The sequence below is a fragment of the Aulonocara sp. 'chitande type north' Nkhata Bay genome, linkage group LG15 (genome assembly GCF_057382095.1).
Source record: "Aulonocara sp. 'chitande type north' Nkhata Bay isolate Kocher_YH1m ecotype deep benthic linkage group LG15, A_spYH_male_GT1.1, whole genome shotgun sequence".
Taxonomy (NCBI): Eukaryota; Metazoa; Chordata; class Actinopteri; order Cichliformes; family Cichlidae; genus Aulonocara; species Aulonocara sp. 'chitande type north' Nkhata Bay.
In genome coordinates this window covers 27,174,896-27,197,137 of record NC_141358.1, presented here as the reverse complement: position 1 = coordinate 27,197,137, position 22,242 = coordinate 27,174,896, and the positions used below count along the sequence as shown (strand labels likewise).

At 41.9% G+C, this 22,242-nt stretch overlaps 2 protein-coding genes and 1 long non-coding RNA gene across 8 annotated transcripts in view; 1 reads left to right on the top strand and 2 right to left on the bottom strand.

Annotated features, from left to right (window-relative positions):
- Nucleotides 1-22,242, bottom strand: part of cep43 (centrosomal protein 43) — a 44,215-nt gene that overhangs the window by 19,194 nt on the left and 2,779 nt on the right. For 3 of the 6 annotated variants that reach the window (XM_086265304.1, XM_086265306.1, XM_086265301.1), the window contains exons 2-13: nt 21,777-21,830; nt 21,180-21,234; nt 6,274-6,362; nt 4,750-4,887; nt 3,465-3,521; nt 3,302-3,372; nt 3,139-3,200; nt 2,973-3,034; nt 2,789-2,851; nt 2,015-2,062; nt 1,015-1,172; nt 439-513 (exon numbers count right to left, since the gene is read on the bottom strand). In XM_086265304.1, coding sequence (XP_086121430.1) covers nt 439-513; nt 1,015-1,172; nt 2,015-2,062; nt 2,789-2,851; nt 2,973-3,034; nt 3,139-3,200; nt 3,302-3,372; nt 3,465-3,521; nt 4,750-4,887; nt 6,274-6,362; nt 21,180-21,234; nt 21,777-21,824 — 926 coding nt within the window. In that variant the 5' untranslated portion in view covers nt 21,825-21,830. The remainder of the gene's footprint in view (nt 1-438; nt 514-1,014; nt 1,173-2,014; nt 2,063-2,788; nt 2,852-2,972; nt 3,035-3,138; nt 3,201-3,301; nt 3,373-3,464; nt 3,522-4,749; nt 4,888-6,273; nt 6,363-21,179; nt 21,235-21,776; nt 21,831-22,242) is intronic. The other 3 variants (XM_086265303.1, XM_086265305.1, XM_086265302.1) reach the window with 2 other exon arrangements.
- LOC147313260 (uncharacterized) lies at nt 11,075-12,590 on the top strand. Its single transcript, XR_015125180.1, has 2 exons — nt 11,075-11,488; nt 12,322-12,590. It is a non-coding gene; the product is annotated as an uncharacterized LOC147313260 (long non-coding RNA).
- Nucleotides 11,854-15,997, bottom strand: LOC147313259 (uncharacterized). The gene is made up of 2 exons (XM_086265309.1): nt 14,082-15,997; nt 11,854-13,193 (listed from the first exon to the last, which is right to left on the bottom strand). The coding sequence occupies exons 1-2, from the start codon at nt 14,339-14,341 to the stop codon at nt 12,923-12,925; spliced, it is 531 nt and encodes a 176-aa protein (XP_086121435.1). The 5' UTR covers nt 14,342-15,997; the 3' UTR covers nt 11,854-12,922.

The window sequence follows — 22,242 nt, the reverse complement described above, 5'->3', positions numbered from 1 at the left end:
CCATCTAGGGAACACCAACACCGTGATCCTGCTCCACATTCAAACCCCAGCTCACAGCTCTGAACGCCTCCTGACAAGCTGTTAGAAACACAGGATCGCTCCCACCATGGAGGAAACTCTCCAGCCAATCATCATCATCCTGGATAAATCTGAATGTTTGCATTCGTCAGTGAAACAGCCCAGAGCACAGAGACACTTCAGTGAAAATCTGCTCATTAAGAACAAATACAAATAAATTATAAATAATAATAATAATAATAATAATAATAATAATAATAATAATAATAATAACAACAACAACAACAACAACAACGATTCTTTACGCAGTCTGTAGTGAAGTGTGTCTGTGTTGGTCTCTGCGCATCTGTTTCACTAAAGTTCTTTAAATAAAGAACGTACAGCTCCTCTGATTGGGCATGACGGGACGTGCACACTCACTCGCTCAGACTTTTGCCTCGTCTCATGGAGGACACGTTGGAGCCAGAGAGACTCTCCTCCAACACAGGGACGGCACTACCGCAGGAGGAGTAGGAGGAGAAGGAGGAGAAGGAGGAGAGGAAGGACAGGGAGCACGTTCAGACACAGCACAGGTGTGAACAGCACAGACAGGTAAAGTTCTATGGTGTTATTTTTGTGCAACTATTTGCCACTATTTCAAAATAGTGGCACAAATATAACCCCATAAAATTCAGGTGTGAGATGAAAGAGAGAAAGCTGGAACAATTTCTTTTAAATGCAGAAAATTCAGTTTTCTATTACAACATGTTTGCATGTATCAAAATGTTCAGATTGTTTGCAACATTTATTTTATTGAAACAATTTGTAGGAAAGAAAATCTTAAAATTATTTTCCTTTTTTGGATTCAGCAAATATTTTCTGGAAATTTTCCTTTTATTTTGGAGGGGAGGGTAAATGTGAGGGGGAAGGATAACTACTGTGGTTTGAAGCTGAAAGGAAATACGTTTGACCCACAAATTCACACTGACTCAGAGGTCAAAGGTCAGCCAAGCTCACCAGCCATAGGTCTTCTGCGGTTTGGGCAAGGGGTCGTCAAAGAAAGAATCTCCTTCATCGAGGTCTTCCTCCTCCTCCAGGTCCAGGTGCTCCCTCTTGTCGGCAGAGATCTCCTCCTTCTGCTGGAAATCTCCTTTACTCAGAGAGCGTTCTGAGTCCTAAGCAGCGACATGACAAGTTCAGATCACACCGTGCACCCCAGACTGGAGGTGAGCAGGTGATGAAGACGCGGTAAAGAGGAAGATGTGGAGGCCGATTAAAGCTGTAGTAACGAGGTCACAGTGTTTCAGAGCAAAAAAGTTAGATTTGATCATAATCAGCTGCAGGTCTCAAACAAAAGCTGATGTTCAGCAGCCGGGAACTTCCTGTATGTTTCACAATACAAGCTTTTAAAGAGGCAGCAACACAAGTTAGAAAAATGTTCACGTCTTCATTCAGAAATAAACAAATCTATTTAATCAGTAAAACTAAAGATGTGTACTCTTTTGCAGCTTTTATTCTTAAAGATGCGAACAGGAAGAAGCCATTTTACCACATAAACACAGAATAAACTAGGTTTATGGTGGCAGTGATAGTGTCTGGTGAATTCAGATGCTGTCGCTCACAGGCTTAGTGTACTGCCCCTCAGCAGGCTTCCTGAAGTCCGCCAATCAAGAGAAATACAGCAGTGAGGGGAAGGAGGTAAAACGTATTTTCCCATAATCGGATAACTGATTATTCTGAACTACGACTGATGCAAAAGTACTCTGGAAAGTTGGGGATGTTTGAATATTAAAAGATTTAAAGTTAGAGCCTTTCATTTTATTTCCTAACCAGAAGAGCTGTGATCATTATAGCTGATGTCTTATGAGATGAACATAAGTCATAACATGAATAGCTTCCTGTTTCTGAGCTGTGACAGAGGAGGCCAGAGAGGAGCGTTAGTCAGAAGTGCTGCTGTTTATGGTGATGGTTAGCAATAGCACAAAGTGAGTCTCTCATCTGCTCCTCATTGTGTTACCTGGGCTGCTGTCTGACTTTGTCCTCTGAGGCCTTTATACCTGGGGATCTGTGCAGGACAGGATAGCAGCTATCAGCTAACAGGCTAACATCAGTGCTACACGGCTATCAGCTAACAGGTTATATCAGCTCTACATGGCTATCAGGATAGTATTACAGCTAAATGGTTATCAGCAGAGCTATCAGGCTAATATCAGCACTACACAGCTATCAGCTAAAAGGCTAACATCAGTGCTAATATCAGCTCTTAACATTACAGCTAAATGGTTATCAGCAGAGCTAACAGGCCATCATCTTCACTACATGGCAGTTAACAAGCTGAAATCAGTGCTAGCATTAACTCAATGCAGCTACCAGCAGAACTAACAGGCTAACATCAGCATCTTCATCTTGGTGCCAGCAGCTGTAACTGTGTTAGAACACAAATTAAACTGTTCTAATTCTATTTTGTGAACTATTTATCCCACAGTTTTCCTTCTATCGTGTACACATGTGCTAAAGTCTGCTGCAACCTGACCTTTAGTGAACTGTTTACTTTTAGGTTTGTTTCTGTATGTGTTTTAAATATTCTTTTAAATATTCTTTCCTTATCCAACTCAATTTTATTTTATTTAGCTAGCACCAAATTACAGCAACTGTCACCTCAAGGCGGTCGCGTTTGGGAAAAAAACAAAAATACAAACCCAGAATCGCTGTGATGTCACCAGCTTTAAATACAGGGAGATGAAGTAAAGCGGAATGACCTTTGACCGGTCAGATGACAGAGCAAACGTACCTTACTGACTTTCTGCTCAGGTAACTGGCTATGAGTCACACCCATATCAGAGTCCTGAAGCACCTGAACAAAGATGAGACCTTGTGAGACTCGGAGTTTCTGAAGAGCATTTTCTCGGATTTATACTCTAAATGTTTCACATTAACTCATAAAATGTGATCAGAAACCAAAAATTGAGTCTCACCACACTCCTGCACTGAGAGAAGAGCCGCCGGTACATCCCGAGGAACTGCTGGAAGTCTATAGCTGTAAACGTATTGATCAAATCAACCAGATCAATCAGACACAGATCAGTCAGAGCGCCATCAGAGTTTCTCATCAGTGTGATTGGTTTAAAATCGTTTTCTTACTTGTAGAGAAGTCTTTGTCTGAGGCTCTGAGCTCATCAGTGACGAACCTCTCCAACAAGTTCCTGTAGATCACACAAACAGATTAACCTTCATCATCATCGTCATCATCCTCAGACTCTTTCCGTGTCCCTCTTCACTGTCTGAAACAGGAAGTAAAACCTACTTGTTCACAGCGGGGAACAAATCAGTAAAGATGTTTTTCAGATTTTCTCTCAGCACTGAGCCGCTGTGGTCCTGCCGGGGGTCAAAGACAAAAGATCAATACTTGCAGCCTGTGGTTGGACAATAGCTGATGACATCACACACAGGTACAGTGTGGGGCTCACCTTGTCGTAAAAGTCAAACTTCTTATTGGCATTTGTGATCTGTTTCTGAGTCAGCTCCTACAACGAGGGGAAGGAAGGAAGTAGTTTATTTGCTGATAAGGATCAGATGTGACACGTGTGAACCTGTGACCTCACGCTAAACCTCTCTGAGCACGCTCAGTGATCAAAGAGCTGAAGCAAGATATTGGCTGAGATTAGATTGCAGCTCACAGAAAACAAACCACAGATTAAACCAAACCGGTGCAAGCAAACACACACACACAAAACACACGCCTTATATATACACACAGACACACATTGAACAGAAACCTTGGGGGGTTAAGGGATAACTCTGGATTATTTAATCTCACACTCAAATTGGCCTCTGAGTGATGCCACGGATGGAAAAATGTTCAGAGACCACGCCCACACTAACCCATAAATGCCCCTAACAGCAGGACGGGTTGACGAACTGACCAATCGAGCTCCAGAAATAGCACGGAGCCCCCCCCTCCTCTCCACGCTCCTCCTGACTCATCCCTCTGTGGCGTCAGTGTTCAGTTGGAAGTGAGTTAAATGAATCATTTTAAGTCAGATTCTCATGTTTGTGTCAGCTAAGCCGTTTCTTTCAGAAGGATCAAACGTGTGCAGCCTAATTTTACATTTTGGTCCATTTCAGTTCTCATAGTCGCTCTGATCTTCTGTATTGTTCTTCATGTTAGCTCCACCTGACTGTCAGGGGTGAAGCCCTGCCCACCTGCTGCTTCAAATAATCCTTACTGATCACCTCATTGTTTACTTGCATGTAACCACCAATGTGATTGGTTAGCTTCTGTCATCCACAGACTTTTTTAGCATTTAAACGAATAAAAGTCCAAATGTCTTCAAACTACACAAAAATTAAACAAACTTGATGTGGATCATACAAAGCTGCCGTGTCAGAGTCCAGAGCTGAACAGAAGACTTCATGCACGTTACTATCAGTACTAGTGTCAGTAGCAGTACTGTAATACCAGTACTGTGGGCTGGTTGCGTGTGCTGCAGAGTTCGGAGCAGAAACTAGGACACCCTGAGATCAACAGGAAACCAAAACCCTCCATCTACTGACATCATGACCCAGAATAACCCACACAGACACACGCACCGACACACAAACACACCAACACACACACACACACAGTGAAGGAGAAGTCCGCTCATCTTGGGAATGCTCCCTCCTTGGTCTCCCTGCTCTCACACGCACACATTCCATCAATAACTCTTCATCACTTCACTGACATCATCATCCTCAGGAGGTTTGTCTCACCTCAGCCAAGGAGGCCGTTTTGTCCCGGTGGCGCCCCCTCCTGACAAGCTCCAGCAGCAGTGGAGACTTCCTGTTCAGGTCCAAGTCGGAGAGGCCGAGCTCCCTGGAGACCTGATCCCGCCCATCCAGACAGCTCGCCTGGACAAACACAGCAGCAGGAAGCAAATAAAGCTTTATCAATAAAACTAAACCAGAACTCGTCCAGCCGGCACAGGCCTCACGCTCAGCAACAGCATAAACATCCTTTATTGGCTGATACTGGCTTCTTTGTTTAAAAAAAAAAACAAAAAAAAAACCACACAGACAAAACTTTATTTAAACGCTGAGCAGACATGGAGCGGACACTTAAAGGTCGTGTTGCATTTGTCAGCAATAATGTTTGCATTATTGCAGTCTGTTCACCCTCATCAGTGAGCCATCGGCACCCTTACTCGCTGACAGCGTACAGGTTGAAGTCTGAACTCGCGAGTGGGCTGAATGTATCACCCCTGAGCCTCCCAACGACACCGGCGCTGTCTGCACACCTGTCAGCAGGCCTCCCTTGCCCTGCAGCTTCTCATTGAACCCTTCATCTAAAACAGAAACAAAGTTCTTACTGTTGTCACCATGCAGGGTGGGCGGCGTGAACACGCTAGTTTGCAACTGTGAGAACTTGAAAACAAGGCGACACAGGAGCCTGAAATTGACTCCATCAGTGTATCTACTAAAAATCTCAGAGGAGTTCAAATCTTAGTGTCCTCAGAGGTCAGAGATCAAGTGTTCTGAAAACGACAGCAGGAAGCTCCTGCTGAGTAAAGTCAGGCCTAACAGAGTTTAATCTCAGCATACCAGTAAAATCATCATCATCAGCCGATCTGACAGTCATTACTGTTACCGATGGCTCTCTGCACGTCTAGCTCCATCTGTGCTGGTCCTTGAAACACCTCTGCTGTAAGGTTGTATGAGGGGATGCAGAGGTGGAGGTGCAGCTGGATGCTTCTCTGCTTGGGCCGAGCAGTTTGTTCTAACGTGGGAGAATCGCATCGTCCTCGAGGGTTTGTGAGCTTTCCAGAGTTTGTAACTAAACAGAGAACAGAAACCGTCACACAGTCGAGGGGAAGCCAACCAGTGATCTAAGCTTCAAACCCACAAACCACGAGAAGGAAAATTGAGTCAGTTTGTGGTCGCGAGCGCGCCTCAGCGAGTCCTCGGCTACAGGAGGAGGAAACCGCTCGCTGTGTGGCGTTGAGCTTCAAGTGTTGAACACGGCGTTCAGGAGCTGCTTCGGTCCTTTGTTATTTACACATCATCGCTCACATTTTCTTTCCAGTCACAAGCCGCCATCATCACGCCTCTGATTTATCGATACACTGGAATATGTATTATTATGGATCCTCTACTGATACCACAGCTCTCATAGCTCAAACACTCAAACAGCAAATACAGCTGCACTTTCTTCACAGCTTCATGACACCTGAAAGCAGCATGAGGAGTCAGCGGCAATGACGAGGAGGAAGAGGTGGAGGAGAAGCTTCTGGTACTCACAGAGTTGATCTCTGGCTCGAAGACGGCGAGGCTGAAGTCCAGGTTAAAGACCTGCAGGAAGTCCACGATCAGACTCGCCACCAGACGACCTGCAAGGGCATGATATCATCACTATCACCATAATCAAGATGCATCACAGGGAAAACTTCTCTCTCAGCAGCTGAGATCATCTGATGCTGTGTTCAGAGACAATCTACCAATCCTTATCACTCATCAATCACTTCACGTATTGATTGATTACCTGGCGTGTCACTACTCATGATCTGTAAGACTGATCAAACACTAAAATCTGATTGATGTGACTTTGCTCGCATTGTCCTGACACTAATTTTAATGAAGCTTTTTTCTTCTCATTGTTTAACATCATTTAATTCCTGAAGGCCACACGAAGCATCAGCATCTCATCACTTATTCACACAATTTAATCCCAAAAGGTGAAAAACATCCTGCTGGAGATGTCCAAACTCTTCACATGCCTCTGAAGCAGGGAACACTGTGATGAGCACTGTGATGTCACTAGGAAACCAGAAAACCATTTTTGGTCAGACGAACACGTCCTGACCTCCAACTCTCTGCTCGGCTTTCACACCACTGAACGTGGTCACTACTCATGCCACAGACCAACCAGGACTCAGCTGCAGGCCTCCAGTTTGACCCCAGTGGTTTAAACGAGCGTATGTCTGTGTGCATGTATGTGTATGTGTGAGCATGTCTGTGGCGTCCTGCTGCTGTGTGTTTGTGTGACACCCTCAAGGGCCAAAGAGATCAAAGCTCTGATCTTCATCATCATCAACGTGACTGCTGCTAAATAAAGGACAGAAAATCACATACCAACAGGAAGTCACATAATGCAGGAGTGACCCAGAATCTCAGGGTGTGAGTTGGAGTTAGCTCTGATTGGTGGATTCCTGTTAATGGAGCACACCTTATAAAAATACTGACACCATGTAAACGTCACAATGAACACCTAAAATCCAGGTGAACTCCTGCTCGTCAACTCTGTCTGCTCCCTGCAGTGGTCTGAGATAAGACCAGCTGACAGCTGTAGCCACAGTGCCCCCCTGTGGGGCACATAGGAGCTGCAACGCCTGCTGACCGAGGTCATTGCAGCCTTAACCTTTGCTGTCACAGCTCCAAAGAACGCCAACTGGTCTGTTCAAGAAAACCGGACTTACCATACACAAAGAAATGTATAACAATCATATCTTGTTGTATAAGGACTGCACTGCTTCAGCCAAATCTACATACTATTCTATGTATTCTATTAAACTATGGTTTAATCAGTTCTAGTGAAGGTAACTCCAGGTCTCTCGTTTCATTGTTTAGTAAAATTACAAAACCTCCGGACTGCTGATTTTTGCAACTCTCATATCTTTTTTCACTCATAAAATCGCTGATATCCACCAACAACTTAAATCTGTAGGAGCTTCTAGCTGTGAAGTAGACTTTCTGTTTTCCTCTTCCCTCCATAGCTGATGTACCAAATCTTACTCAAAAATCAAAATCAACCACTTGTCAGCTCGACCCTCTTCCCACTGTGTTAGTTAAAGCTTGTCTCCCTTCATTGGCTCCTCCTATAACTAGTATTATCCACTCTTCCCTTAACACTGGAATCATTCCTCCATCCCTGAAAACTGCTTCTGTCACTATAATTCTCAAAAAGTCTGGTGCAGATCCCAATAATTTTGATAATCTCCGCCCTATATCAAACCTCCCCTTTATTTTGAAATTTCAGTCTGGTTTCCGCCCCAATCATAGTACAGAAACGGCTTTGTTAAGGATTACTAATGACCTTCTGATGGCAGCTGATTCTGGTCTTTTAACCATCCTCATCCTTCTCGATCTTAGTGCGGCATTTGACACAATTTCTCATGGTATCCTCCTGAGCAGATTAGCATCCATTGGCATTAGTCACACCCCCCTTGCCTGGTTCACCTCATAGCTCTCAGACCGCACTCAGTTTATCCAACTTAAATCACACTCTTCAAGTTTCTTTCCCGTTTCTGCTGGTGTGCCCCAGGATTCAGTATTAGGGCCCTTTTTCATTATCTACATGCTCCCTCTTGGCCAAATATTCCAAAAATATAATATCAATTTTCATTGTTATGCTGATGACACCCAGCTCTGCATTTCCTCCAAACCTAATTCATCCCTTCCACCTACCTCCCTCTTGAACCGTCTTATGGAGATCAGATCATGGTTCTCCTCCAATTTTCTCAAACTTAGCAGTAATAAAACAGTTTTACTCACTGGCACAGCCTCTATCTTAACCAAATCTAACAGTTTCTCCATTAAAAATTCCCCCATCCTTCCTTCCCCGCAGGTAAAGAGTTTGGGTGTCATACTTGACAGTCCTCTCTCATTTCATAACCCGATCTGCATACTTTTCACTTACGTAACATTAACCAGCTTCATCCCATCCTTAGTCAAAGCTGTGTCCCAGATGTAACACAGGCACTTTTATTAACATACAGCGTAGATGTACATTAAAAAATTACTCAAAAATAAATTATCAGCATTTATTAATAGTGCTCCATAAATAAAAGAAAACAATGTTGTTTTTGTGATAACAAAAATCTCACAATTGTGCAATCAAAATGTAAACTAACAGACGCTGAGTATAATAACAAAGAGACAGATTTCACAGCTGCTCTGTTCCCAAGTTCTACAGCGTGACTGAAAGCCTGGAGTTTGAAATCCTCTGTGTAACCGTGTCTTTTAACAGGAGCCATTTGAGGTCCCAATACGCACACAATACGGTAACATTACGTTGAAGCACAGTACGTATTACTCCGCAACAGTGGCGGTCCTAGCCTGTTTGGCGCTCTGGGCGAACACTCCCCACTTTTCTTGTCCATCTTCCATTGGTTTTAATTTTGCACTCCAGTATGAACACCCATCCCTCAACTCGAGGATCACCACAACATAATCTAACACACCTACACCTTAGTTCTGCGTTCCCCAACCTTTTTTGCACCACGGACCGGTTTATGCCCGACAATATTTTCACGGACCGGCCTTTAAGGTGTCGCGGATAAATACAACAACATAAAACTAGCACCGGCACCGAAAAAAAAGAAGATTTATTCATAACACACGTGAAAAGACCCAGGAAAACCAAGTTAACAATAAAAATGATAACAAAATAACGCCAAAAACTGATAAAAACCCTGAAAACCATGCATTTCACACCCGAGCCTCAACTCTCGCGGCCCGGTACCAAACGACTCGGCCCGGGGGTTGGGGACCGCTGCCTTAGTTCACAGATTCACTTTGTCTAGGGTGCATTTCTGAGATTTCACACAACCCAGGATTCAAATCGTGAATAGATAATGGGCTTGGATTTACAACATTATAAATTAAATGTGCTCTATTTGGAAGCAGCAGGGCCCCCTCCCCTTTCGATGGGTTGTGTGTAAGACTTTAAATCATCAAACTGTAAATTTTAAATTGTTATTGATCCCTTTACCCCTGGTCCTAAAGTGTATATTTATTTTCTTACTATTCTTATATTTATTGTTTGTTTACTTGCACTGCTGTAACTGGAGCCTCGTCGTCTCGTCTCTCTGTATACTGGACTGTATTTAGAGGAGATGACAATAAAGTTTACTTTGACTTCAGCAGCGAGCAGGCGCACCACTTTTCGTGTATAGAATTTCGAAAAAACATGGGTGCAAATTATAAGTCTGTATTATAATGTCTGGTATTTTCGTGTTTGTTGGTTTGTTTTTATTTTGTTTTATTTTGCGAGTTGGTTATTAGATGCTGCTCCAGCCAGTCAGAGAATCCCCCGCCGCCCCGCCCTCAACTCCCTGTGCCGCAGGCGCGCATCGCAGACGAGGGCGACCTTACTCCCAGCAAATGGGCGATAGAAAACCGATCGGTGCCTATGCCATTCCCAATATGCGCTGGCATGACGTCGGGGCAGCATAAGTACGAGCATTTTTTTTTTTTTTTTTTTGCCGATGCCCGTGATGCCGCCCCCACCACGATGCCGCCCCGGGCAACCGCCCGTGTCGCCCGTATCTAAAACCGCTACTGCTCCGTGAGGCTCCAGACTACGGTAGCCGTAATGCTCCAACATCATCCATCAAGCGATGCGGCTTCGTAGTTCGTAGCTTACCAAAGTCGTACTAAAACATTTTTTGACAGATTGCTGAGCGCCGTGTACCACATAAAATCGGTTCACGGTCATTAAGAACAACCAGAATTCATACATAACGTGCACTGTCAACTTTTGAGAAAGCTGTTAGCGCGGTTAGCTCGTTAACACGTTGATGCGTCCAGCCCCACGCACAGGGCGATCCGCGGTAACGGAGATTTGCTGTGTCCGTCTTGTTGTTGCCTGCAGGTGAAGCGATGGGGGAGGGGGACTTGTGTTCAGTGAAGGAGAGGCGAGGCCGAGTAGAGACAAAAGAGAGGCAAACTTGCGGCTCCACAAGTATAATTATAACGCAACATATACCATATCGATATAAACGATGCTGTCACATCTTATATCTCGTATAAAAATATATCGATATTTAAAAAAAAAAAAAAAACCTCGATATATCGCCCAGTCCTACTGCTGCCATCCTTGTCCATAGTCTTATTACTTCCTGGATCGATTATTGCAACTCTCTCTTATTTGGTCTCCCTAATAAGTCCCTCCATAAACTTCAACTTCTTCAGAATTCTGCAGCTCGGGTCATAACTCTTACGGTGTGTTCACACCGAACGCGATGGACGCGAATAGAGCGTCAGGTTTACATGTAAAGTCAATGGAAAGGTGCGATGACGCGCGATTGCGGGTCCCGCGAAAATTCGGAAGCAGATTTGCGTCGCGAAAACGCCAAAACGCGTGAAACGCGCGTCAGTGTAGCGCGTCAGTGTAGTGCGTCTGGCGCGTTTGACTCGCGAATAAAACCACGCGCGTGAGTTTTTGTGTTGCATTTTGTGCATACGCGCGTTTCGCGTCTACCGCTCGAGTTGGAAAAATCTGAACTCCAGCGTCAAATCGCGCCGCGACAACCAATCAGGAGCCTGGTGACGTGGCTGTTACCTAGGTCAAAGGGGCAGATCCAGCCAAAGCCTTTCATACTTCAATGGAGGGGAAGGCTAATCAATGCGGTAGCAAACAACTCGGAGCTGTACAACACCAGCTGCTTTCAGTACCGAGACAGGAATAAAAAGGACCGAGCTTGGAGGAAGATATGTGAAGAGATCGGGCAACCTGGTAAGTTCATTCATTTCTCTTTTGAAAGTTTTCACTGACCCGGGGAAGCCGCACAAAAGCTAGCAAGCCACCGCTATTTTCCCACTGACGTACAAATACCGTTCTGCTTTTATGCATGTCGTCATTTAGGAATATATTTTATTGTTTATTAATAAACAGCACACAGTGGTCCCGCTGTTCATCCGTCACTGCTTTGCTTTTTCGCTGATTTTTTATTGCACAGTACAGCATTGCATTCTGCAGCCTGATTGACAAATCTCCTGCGCTTGCCAAATTTATCACGTTTGGTTTTGATAACCATCGCGTCCAATAGAAAAAACAGCACAAAAACACCCATAACTATGAGCCTCATTCGGAGACACCTGCACCGTGAGGGAAAAAGGCGCACGAAAGTGGCGGGCAGATGAAGACAAACCGCGGCATAATAATACTTTTACGTTTTGCAATCTACAAAGGTTTGCACTTTGAGAATCAATTGTGAGAACTGTGACCAGGGGCTAGTTATTCTGAGAACCCCTGCAATAAATGAGGGACCACTGTCTACTCTACGATTATTATATCCAACCTGTTAACATTTAATACTGTATTGATAGAACCAACTGATTCTGCAGCAGAGCATCCCCAGTCCCTGAGCTCCTGCTGCTGCACCCACAGATATGTACAGCAAGCACTGATACCTTTTTAGTCGGTGGGATTCCCTTGTGATCACCTTTACTAAATATCTACAACCCATCTGATTATATCCTGTTATTGTTTTTTTTGTTTTTTTCAATGTTGAAATTAAAATCTAGTAGCAGCCTTCTCATTTCTTTGTGTTTTGTGCTGTTTTACAGGCCCACAGAGGAGGACGGCTCCGAGGCAGATGAGGGACGGGTCCCAGGACGGTCCATCGGCGGTGGAGCTGGCCATCCTGGAGTCCCTGAAGAGGCCACACCAGTCTCCAATGGAGCATTTCCTCCTCAGCCTTGTTCCTGCTCTGGAGAGCAGCTGGTCCTTTTTATTCCTGTCTCTCTGTAAATTCTTATATTTTATATATTTATGTTTAATGTTTTTCTGTTTGAGACTTTTAATATTATTTCAAATAAATGTTTATAATGACTAATGTCTCAGTTCTACTACACAGCAAATGTTGGCACACAACTTGACACATGTAGAATTTATTTCATATTATACTAATGACAAAATATACTGATACAGTGGGATGCAGAAGTTTGGGCAACCTTGTTAATAGACATTATTTTCCTGTATAAATCGTTGGTTGTTACAATAAAAAATGTCAGTTAAATATACAGGAGACACACACAGTGATATTTGAGAAGTGAAAAGAAGTTTACTGGATTTACAGAAAGTGTGCAATAATTGTTTAAACAAAATCAAGCAGGTGCATCAATTTGGGCACCACAAAAAAGAAATGAAATGAATATTTAGTGTATATCAATGTGTGTGTCTCCTATATGATATATGGGGTGCCTTTGTCTGGATGTGCTTCCCATCCAGAGCTGCACAGCACAGAGGAAAGTTCCAGCGCTCCTGGAATCCCTCTGTGATGGACCGCCAGTCTCCAGGTGAAGGCACAGCCATGAAGTCGTCCACTAGACAGTCCCAGATGGCCGTCGCTGCCTGGGGGGTGATCTGGCTCACCGTGGACACACCGACTCTGAAACTGAACGCGATGGTCCTGAAGGAGTCCCCGGTGACAAGGAACCTGGACAAAATTGTTCAAAATCAGTATTATGTGTACTGCAGTTACAAAATACATTATTCAAATTCCAAAATACTTTTGTGATGTCAGATATAAATCACAAAACTTAAATCTTACATAAAACATTTTGTAATTATAAGGATAATTACAAAATGTATATTAGATAATATCTAAAACAGTTGTGTTTTGTTTTAACTTTAACATATCATAATTTGATTGGTAGCAACTTTCACAACTACAGTGAGCCAATCACTCATAATTCCTAAACATGTCAATCAGGTAGGAATGAAGTGAGACATTAATAGAAATAAAGAGTTGTGTGTTGACATGTAGCCCTTTCCTTGCTTAAATCATTAATATTTTTGAAAAATTAATCTGTGATAAGACAGCTTATCAAGATAGAACCATGTAACTAGAGATGAACCAAACTGTTCACAGTTTTATCTAACTCTGTTTTAATAAAGGCTGTGACCCCTGCTATAGAGTCTGACAGCTGCAGGGATTATATACAAATATTCAACTATCCCAGAATTAAACCAGGTCTAAATAAAAAGGAGTGAGTATCACTACAAAGGTTAACTCAGTGGTCCTAATGCTACAGTTTGATATCAGCAAACACCGAGCGCATACATTGATGTGACACCACAGCCATGCTATCATGCAAACACTGATAACAGCATAAATCGAATTAAATCGGGACTTGATGAGAGCTTCTGAGTATCACTAGAAATATTATAAAGAGTCGTCTCTGTACCACAGTTTGCTTTCAGTAAACACCGACAGCATTCACTGTTAGCATAGCACATCCATGTTAGCAGTGTATAACTGGATGGATTAGCATATTAGCACAGATATCAATAAAGGACTACCGTATTAAATAGTTTTACTAACCTCAGGCAGACGGACAGGCGCTCTGCAGGTGGGATTGAGCGTCTGTAGTTGGTGTCTAGGCGGGCGATGCTGGGACCGACGAGGGAAAGCAGGTCCTCAAACTGGCCGACGGTGATAGCGCTGGAATCGGCCGTCATCCAGGCGCAGCTCCTGGAGCAAGTGGTGAAACTCACCAAACTGCTCATGCCTCTGGAGGACCTGATGGACCCAGGTACGGCGAGGACGTCTTTTACGCTGCTGCTCTGCTCTCCACAGTACATAGAGAAGGGAGACTCTCTCTTCAAGCGCTAGCTCGATAGCTGCCATCTTGCAAAGATACCGGTCTGGCACAACTCCCTCCCACATTCCTCCCACATTTCCGGTTCACGCGCGTCAAAATATTTTGACGCGCGATGGATTTTTCTTGGACACGCGTTGAGACGCGAATGTACACGCGTCAAATTAGGGGCGTTTGGGGCGTTTTATTCGCGTCCATCGCGTTCGGTGTGAACACACCGTTACTCCCTTAAGAGACCATATTACCCCAATTCTTCAACAGTTTCACTGGTTGCCCATAGAAGCCAGGATAAACTTTAAAATCTTAGTTCTCACATTTAAGTGTATTCATAACCTCATCTTACCCTCCTTATCTCTGTGATCTGCTTCATATCCCCACTGTTACCCGCTCACTCAGATCTTCATCTGCCACTCATCTTGTTGTTCCTTCTACTCGCCTTATCACTATGGGGCACAGAGCTTTCAGTCGCTCTGCTCCTCGGCTCTGGAACTCACTTCCTTCAGCCGTAAGAAATATAGATTCCCTTCCCTTATTTAAGTCACAACTCAAAACCTACTTGTTTAAACTGGCTTACTCGCTTTAATACAGATTTTACTTGCTGTCAAATCGTGTTTTTTTTATTTTATTTGTTGTTTGTGGTTGTATTTTGTGTTTTTTGTATTTTAATTTATTATAATCTATTTTAATCTACTGTTTTATTGATGTCTTCTTCTCTTTGTAAGGTGACCTTGGGTTTTAGAAATAAAATGTATTATTAATATTATTATTACTTGTTGCCATTGTAACAAATACTGCAGTCTGATGATCAATGACATCAGGATAAGAAAGAAACGCATGGTGAACCTGCGGATGCTCCGCCATGGTGCTCACAGGCGGTTTCACTCTTAGTGCAAGCTGCTGGATCAGTGAGGGATTCTTTAGAGCATGTTTGAAATTATTTAAACCTTTATGAACTCTCTCGCTGATGAGTCTTTCTGTTGGACTAATTTTAGTAAAACTGTAAAATAACAGCCATGAAGCAGTGTGACCTTCATGTTTGTCAGCTTCACTATCCAAGGCAGCAACAGCACTGAACCAAGGTATGAAGGATATAGGCATAATTGATGTGTGGCGAAACCTCCATCCAGGCCAGAGGGACTTCTCCTTTTTTTCACCAGTACATAATACACACTCTAGAATTGATATGTTTCTTGTACCACAAAATATGATGGCAACAGTGATAGATTGCTCCTACTTAGCAGCTACTTTTTCAGACCATAATCCCATTAAACTTTCCTGGGCTACCAATATGTCGCAAAGTGTAACCTACAGGTGGAGGTTTAAAAATTATATGCTAGGAGACTCTGATTTTATTTCATATATGAACACTAATATTGAAATATTCCTAGATGCCAATTCAAACTCCTCTTCACATACCAATATTTGGGAAGCCCTCAAAGCCTATATGAGAGGTATGGTTATGTCATACGGTGCCAATAAGGTTAAAAAGGTCAGAGAGAAGATAACTAAATTGGAGATTGACATTAAAAACTTGGAACAGGAATATATTGCTACCAAAAAGGAAGAATACCTCAATATATTAACAAAAATAAGGTTGCAATATGATAATTTATGCACCAGCAGAGCAGAAGCAGCCATGGCCAGAACTACGAATTTGGAAACAAAACAAGTAAACTACTGGCCTGGCAAATTAAGAAAGAAACATCTGATAAATTTATACGGACAATATTAACGGAAGATGATAAACTTCTTGATGAATCAGCACTCATAAATGCAGAGTTTAAACGGTTCTATGAAGATCTGTATAAATCTGAGCAAGGGGTCGACATAGAGCTGGGCGATAGAACGATAACGATATGTATCGCGATATAACTTTTACTCGATAGAGAAATTAAGCTATCGCGATAGACCTCGCCGCTCTTGTCCTCTTAAAAAAAAAAAAAAAAAAGGTCAGCCAATCCAAATTAAGCAGCGCAGAGCCGAACCAATCACAGCCGCAGCGTCACGTCGCGTGACTTGTTACGTACAGCACAAGTGCCAAGCCGCACGTGTGTTTGTTTGGGAAACAGCCAGCGGGTAATGGAGCCAGCGCGTAATGGAGGAAATGAGTGTGCCGACTAGAAAAATCAACCGAGCGTGACCGAAGAGAAAACAGATGATGGGTCCAATGCCGGAGAGATTGTCGAACGGAAGAGCCATAGAAGTTCCGTAGTGTGAAGGTATTTCGGCTATTTCAAGTCTGACAAAAAACAGAGTAGCGTGCACTGTAAATGTGCCGAAAGCAAGTCTGGAAATACAATAAACTGGTGCATGCGTCACACTGTGCGCCACGTTATTGTTTCGGTGAAATTAATTTCTACAATACTGTTACTGTTAATTCTACTCTCTGCAGTGTTTAAATGCTTACATATACACACAGTTACTGTCCCTCCACACATACGACTCGGTTCTGCTTCTATGCCCCAGCTTTGTTTACTTTTTCCCGCCGAGGCTTCTAGACTTCTGATTGGCCAACATTTCTGCACGGTTAGGAATCTAGCGCCACCTGCTGCTTTGGCATGTTCATAGCAGCGTTTTCCTTCATTTCTGCCTTTATGTGTGGACGGGATTATTTTTTAAAACGAAAACGGAAAATCTCCGTTTTCAAAAATACCCGTGTACGTGTGGACGTAGCCTCAGTCTCTGACTGGAAGCGCTAATTCGTCATTCGGCTTTTGTCAGACTAAAGTAACTGTTAAAACTGTTTGAAAAGCTAAGCTATACAACAAGGAGAGATTGAGAATTTCCTTTTAGTTCTCAGTTTATTTGATATTAACAAAGGTTAGTCAGTTTTGTCTGTTCTTCTGTAAAACAAACTAAGATTTATTTTTAGAATTAATATTTTGTTTCTAAGTGGAATTGACAATTTAGTCTGTTTCGTTTGTTCTATTTTGAAACTTAAACGCTTTAGCGGCTGCCTTTTGTGTAGTTTGCAATATTTGCCTTTATTTATCTGAAAAAGTCTCATGTTCCTTAAGTACATCTACCCTGTTGAACTTATTATGGGAAATAAATATTTAAATAAAAACAAGCTGCTGATTATTTCACATTTTACTTGTGAGCAACGGCACATTTAAATCTTACAAATATAGTTATTTGGCTTATATCGTGATAGATATCGTTATCGCCTGAAATGAAAAAAACATATCGTGATATGAAAAAATCTCATATCGCCCAGCTCTAGGTCGACAGTACTGCTGCAAAAAGATTTATAGATGGAATAACTCTTCCTAAATTACATAATGAGGACAAAGAACTGCTTGATGCAGATATATCTGAGATGGAGGTTCTTCAAGCCCTCAAGTGTTTACAAAATAATAAGACCCCTGGACCAGATGGATTTCCAGTTGATTATTATAAGGCTTTTTCTAATAAATTATTGACACCACTTACAAATATGATTAAAGAAGCTTTAGAAAATAATAAATTACCAGAATCATTGGAAATTGCAACAATCACATTATTGCCAAAACCGGGCAAGGACAAACAGAGATGTGACTCTTACCCTCAGCCTTTTAAATGCAGATTATAAAATATTATCTAAAATAATTGCACTTAGATTGGAGGACATTATGCCTAAGATAATAAATGCCAACTAAACAGGCTTCATTAAAAACAGACATGAAGCAGATAATGTGCGGCGTTTGCTCCATATACTGAATACTGCTTAAAAAAAACCAAGACCCACTGCTAATAATCTCCATGGACGCTAATAAAGCATTTGACAGGATTGAGCCAAACTTTCTATTTCAGGCAATGGAAGCCATGGGCTTCGGAGAAAAGTTCACCCGCTATGTTAGGACACTTTTTAATGCCCCCAGAGCCAATATCATAACAAATAATGTGCTTTCTGGCACTTTCTCTTTAACTAGAGGTTGCAGACAAGGTTGTCCAAATTCCCCCTTGCTCTTTGCGATTGCGATCAAACCACTAGCAGTTGCCATCCATACTAATGCCTCCATATCTGGAATCAAATTCGGCACAAGTGAACATAAACTTTCTCTATACGCAGATGACCTCCTACTGTATATAACGGACCCTCTTAAATCAATTCCCTCTTTAATGAAGTGTCTTAAAGAATACAGTGCAGCCTCAGGATACAAGTTAAACTATACCAAAAGTGAGATTATGTTATTAAATATACAAGATAGCCGTATTAGAGCTCTTACTGACCCATTACAGTGGTGTAATAATGGATTTACGTATTTGGGTATACAAATTGGTAAATCCGAGGATCAAATATTCAAATTAAATCATATCAAACTGTTGGAGCAAACCAAATTTAATATTCAGAGATGGATGGATTTTCCATTATCTCTTATAGGGAGAATTAATGTTGTTAAAATGAACATTTTGCCTAAGTTTATCTACTTATTTCAATGTCTCCCTACAAATGTTCCTAAAAGTTTCTTCAAAGAGCTTAACAAACTCATAACGTCTTTCATATGGCAAAAGAAAAATCCAAGAGTCAAACTCTCCTCACTACAGGCCCCATATTCAAGGGGAGGACTTAATTTACCAAACTTTAGGAACTATTATCTTGCCTCCCAGTACCGATCAATTTGGATCTGGCTACATGCAGAGAGGAGTGAGGTTCGATGGGTTCCAATAGAACAACATGAGGTGAACCCCATACCATTAAAAGATGTTCCATTTTTAGGTACAAAAAAAATGTCTATCCAAGCTCACAAACAATTTGATAATATTAAACACCTTCTGTGCCTGGCAGGAATCCCACTCACTTCTGAAAATAAATATCTCTTTTCTTAGAAGGACACCCCTATGGGGCAACCCTGATCTCTCTTATCATATTGCTGACCCAATATTGCGGGGATGGAAAGACAGAAATATTCGAACTGTTGCCAACTTATACAATAATGATACATTTATTGACTTTCAACAACTAAAGGAAAAATTCAAACTCCCAGGACAAAATTTCTTCAAATTCCTACAAATAAGAGATTGGGTCAAAGAGAAATCCAAAGGATTATTCCCCGAGATTCCTAAAGAAACTCCTCTTGAAACGCATCTTTGCACCAAACCATGGAAGTCAATAAAAGGAATAGCATCTTCTATATACACTATTATCAATGAAAAGTTACCTGACTATAATAAAGCGTCTTTAAAAAGAAAATGGGAGACAGACCTGGGCTATGTCTATGAAGAGGTAGAATGGCACCATTTATTGGAACAGGCACAGACCATGTTAATTTCTACAAATCACAGGCAAATGCAATTTAATATATTTCATAGGATATATTATACCCCTTATAGGTTACATAAAATTGATATTAATTACTCCCCCAAATGTTTGAGATGTAAGGTGACAGATGGTGATCTCCTCCACATGCTGTGGAATTGCCCAGTGATAGAAGAGTTCTGGAGACGGGCCATTGAAATAATCTCAAGGGTAATGGGGATCCAAATCGAACTGGACCCAAAACTATGGATTTTAGGTGACACAGGTTCTATAAATGTGAATTATCACAAGAAATTTTTTATTTTACTTGCGAGTGCTGCAGTGAAAAAATGTATTCTGCTACATTGGAAATCTGAAAACTCTCCAACACTGAGACACTAGATTAATGAGCTAGCGTCCTACTGCACACCTGAGAAGATATTGCATAGTGTAAAAGGGAAATATGGAACCTTCGAAAAAATTTGGGGCCCCTTCCTGTCAGTACTACCGTCTTTGGACCTAACAGATCATAGAGATGACGCAAATCCCCCTGGGTCTGCCTTGAGTTGATCCCCGGTTAGGCCCTTCTGACTTGATTTCCTGAATGCTGTAGTTTTATCTTGTGGGATGTTGATTCCTGTGTATGAGAGTTTCTATAGATAGGTGTAAATATGGGCTGTCTGGATACACGAATGTGATGAGGTTGAGAGCCATACAGGGGTAAAGGGGTGGGGGGATGGTGGGAGGGGTTCACATGATGTGTTTTCTGTTTTGCTCAATTTTTTATTTTATTTTTTTTGAATTCTTTGTTCTTTGTTTGTTTGTGTGTTTGTTTTAAATTTCTGTAATTACCAATATTGTCATTATTATTATTATTATTATTATTATTATGCCTGTATTTTCTGTGTTTGGTTTTCAGATGTTTGAGGTTATCCATGAAAGGCATAGATACAAGAGTGTGCACCTGGGAGTGCTTCTGTGGTCAGTTGTGAGTTTTCTGTTTGTTTGTTTTTTTGTTTTTGTTTTCTTTCTTGCTTTGTGTGTATGTTTGTTTTTTTGTTCGTTTCCAATTTAAAAATGAAAATAAAGATTAGAAAAAAAAATTTGTTGTTTGTGGTTGTATTTTGTGTTTTTTGTATTTTAATTTATTATAATCTATTTTAATCTACTGTTTTATTGATGTCTTCTTCTCTTTGTAAGGTGACCTTGGGTTTTAGAAAGGCGCCCTCAAATAAAATGTATTATTAATATTATTATTATTACTTGTTGCCATTGTAACAAATACTGCAGTCTGATGATCAATGACATCAGGATAAGAAAGAAACGCATGGTGACCTGCGGATGCTCCGCCATGGTGCTCACGGGCGGTTTCACTCTTAGTGCAAGCTGCTGGATCAGTGAGGGATTCTTTAGAGCATGTTTGAAATTATTTAAACCTTTATGAACTCTCTCGCTGATGAGTCTTTCTGTTGGACTAATTTTAGTAAAACTGTAAAATAACAGCCATGAAGCAGTATGACCTTCATCACTGCTAACCTGCTCGTGAAATGTTGCTGCTCAGTGAAACCGGCTGCAGGCAGGAAGAGGAAGTTGAGGAACTCACCGTCTTTGGTGTTGAGACATTTTTTCAGGCTCTCGTTGACCAGCGGACTTTTATTCTGAGGAGAAACATCAGCGAGAGCTCAGAACAGGTCAAAGCTGTCAGTCACACATCAAGACCATCATTGACCCCTCCCAACTTCCTGACTCCTCCCACCTCATTGTTCACTTTTCCAGACTACAAACTTAGATTTTAATCTAAACACACCATGAACCTGCTGTCTCACGTATTCCTGAATTTGAATACTTTATTAATGACGTAGTAATAGTCGCTCCAAGACACTAAAAACTGGAACTGACTAAACTAAAGTTAAAATATAGCAAAATAGCTCTTATTATAAATATTCCAGTATGCTACACAAATTAAATATATTTGGTTAAGATTGCCCTTGTTATGTGCAGATATTTTAGTGTGTGCTGTGTATTAGATGGAGGAGTTGTTCAGTGCTACATTACGTATAATCTCATGCTCTCGTTGTGACTGGCCAGCATGTCACAGAGTGAGTGGGAGGTATTGTCCGGCATTGTCCTGATCTTGGACTATGACGGACAGCACTGACTGATCAACACTGTGCTTGGAACTTCTGTGTGAATCACTCACCTCCAGTTTGTCCTGCTCCTCCATTGCCAGGAACACCGCCGCTCTCATCTCCGCCTGCAGGAACATGTCATCAATACAGGTAGTTATTGAAACCTATCAGTAAATTCATACATGTCATTCATGACAGATATTTCAAACTAAAAGGGTTTCCTAAATATTATTTCATTTCCATTCATCAGTTTTCTTCCAGTCATCGTATTCAGGGTCGTGGGGGGTGGAGCCTCTCCCAGAGGTGGGACACACCTGGACCAACCAGCGTGTTGCAGGACTAACAGCGTTTCATTCATTTGCTGTATTTCACATTATTTTTATATGAGCTCTCGGCGCAAATCTTCCTGGTTCCTGGATCAGATTTTAGGCTGACGGGTTCCAACTGTGCTGAAGTTAGCACGCACGAAACTAGACCTGCACAATCCACACAGCGCTTAGTTTAGATATAAGTCACAAACTGATCAGATATCAGTCA

What these genes read in the sequence shown, in the direction of transcription:
- LOC147313259 (XM_086265309.1), bottom strand. Translation starts at nt 14,341, where the DNA reads ATGTACTGTGGAGAGCAGAGCAGCAGCGTAAAAGACGTCCTCGCCGTA. An exon ending in CGCCTGTCCGTCTGCCTGAG is followed by an intron (nt 13,194 to 14,081) that starts GTTAGTAAAACT and finishes AATTTTGTCCAG; the next exon opens with GTTCCTTGTCACCGGGGACT.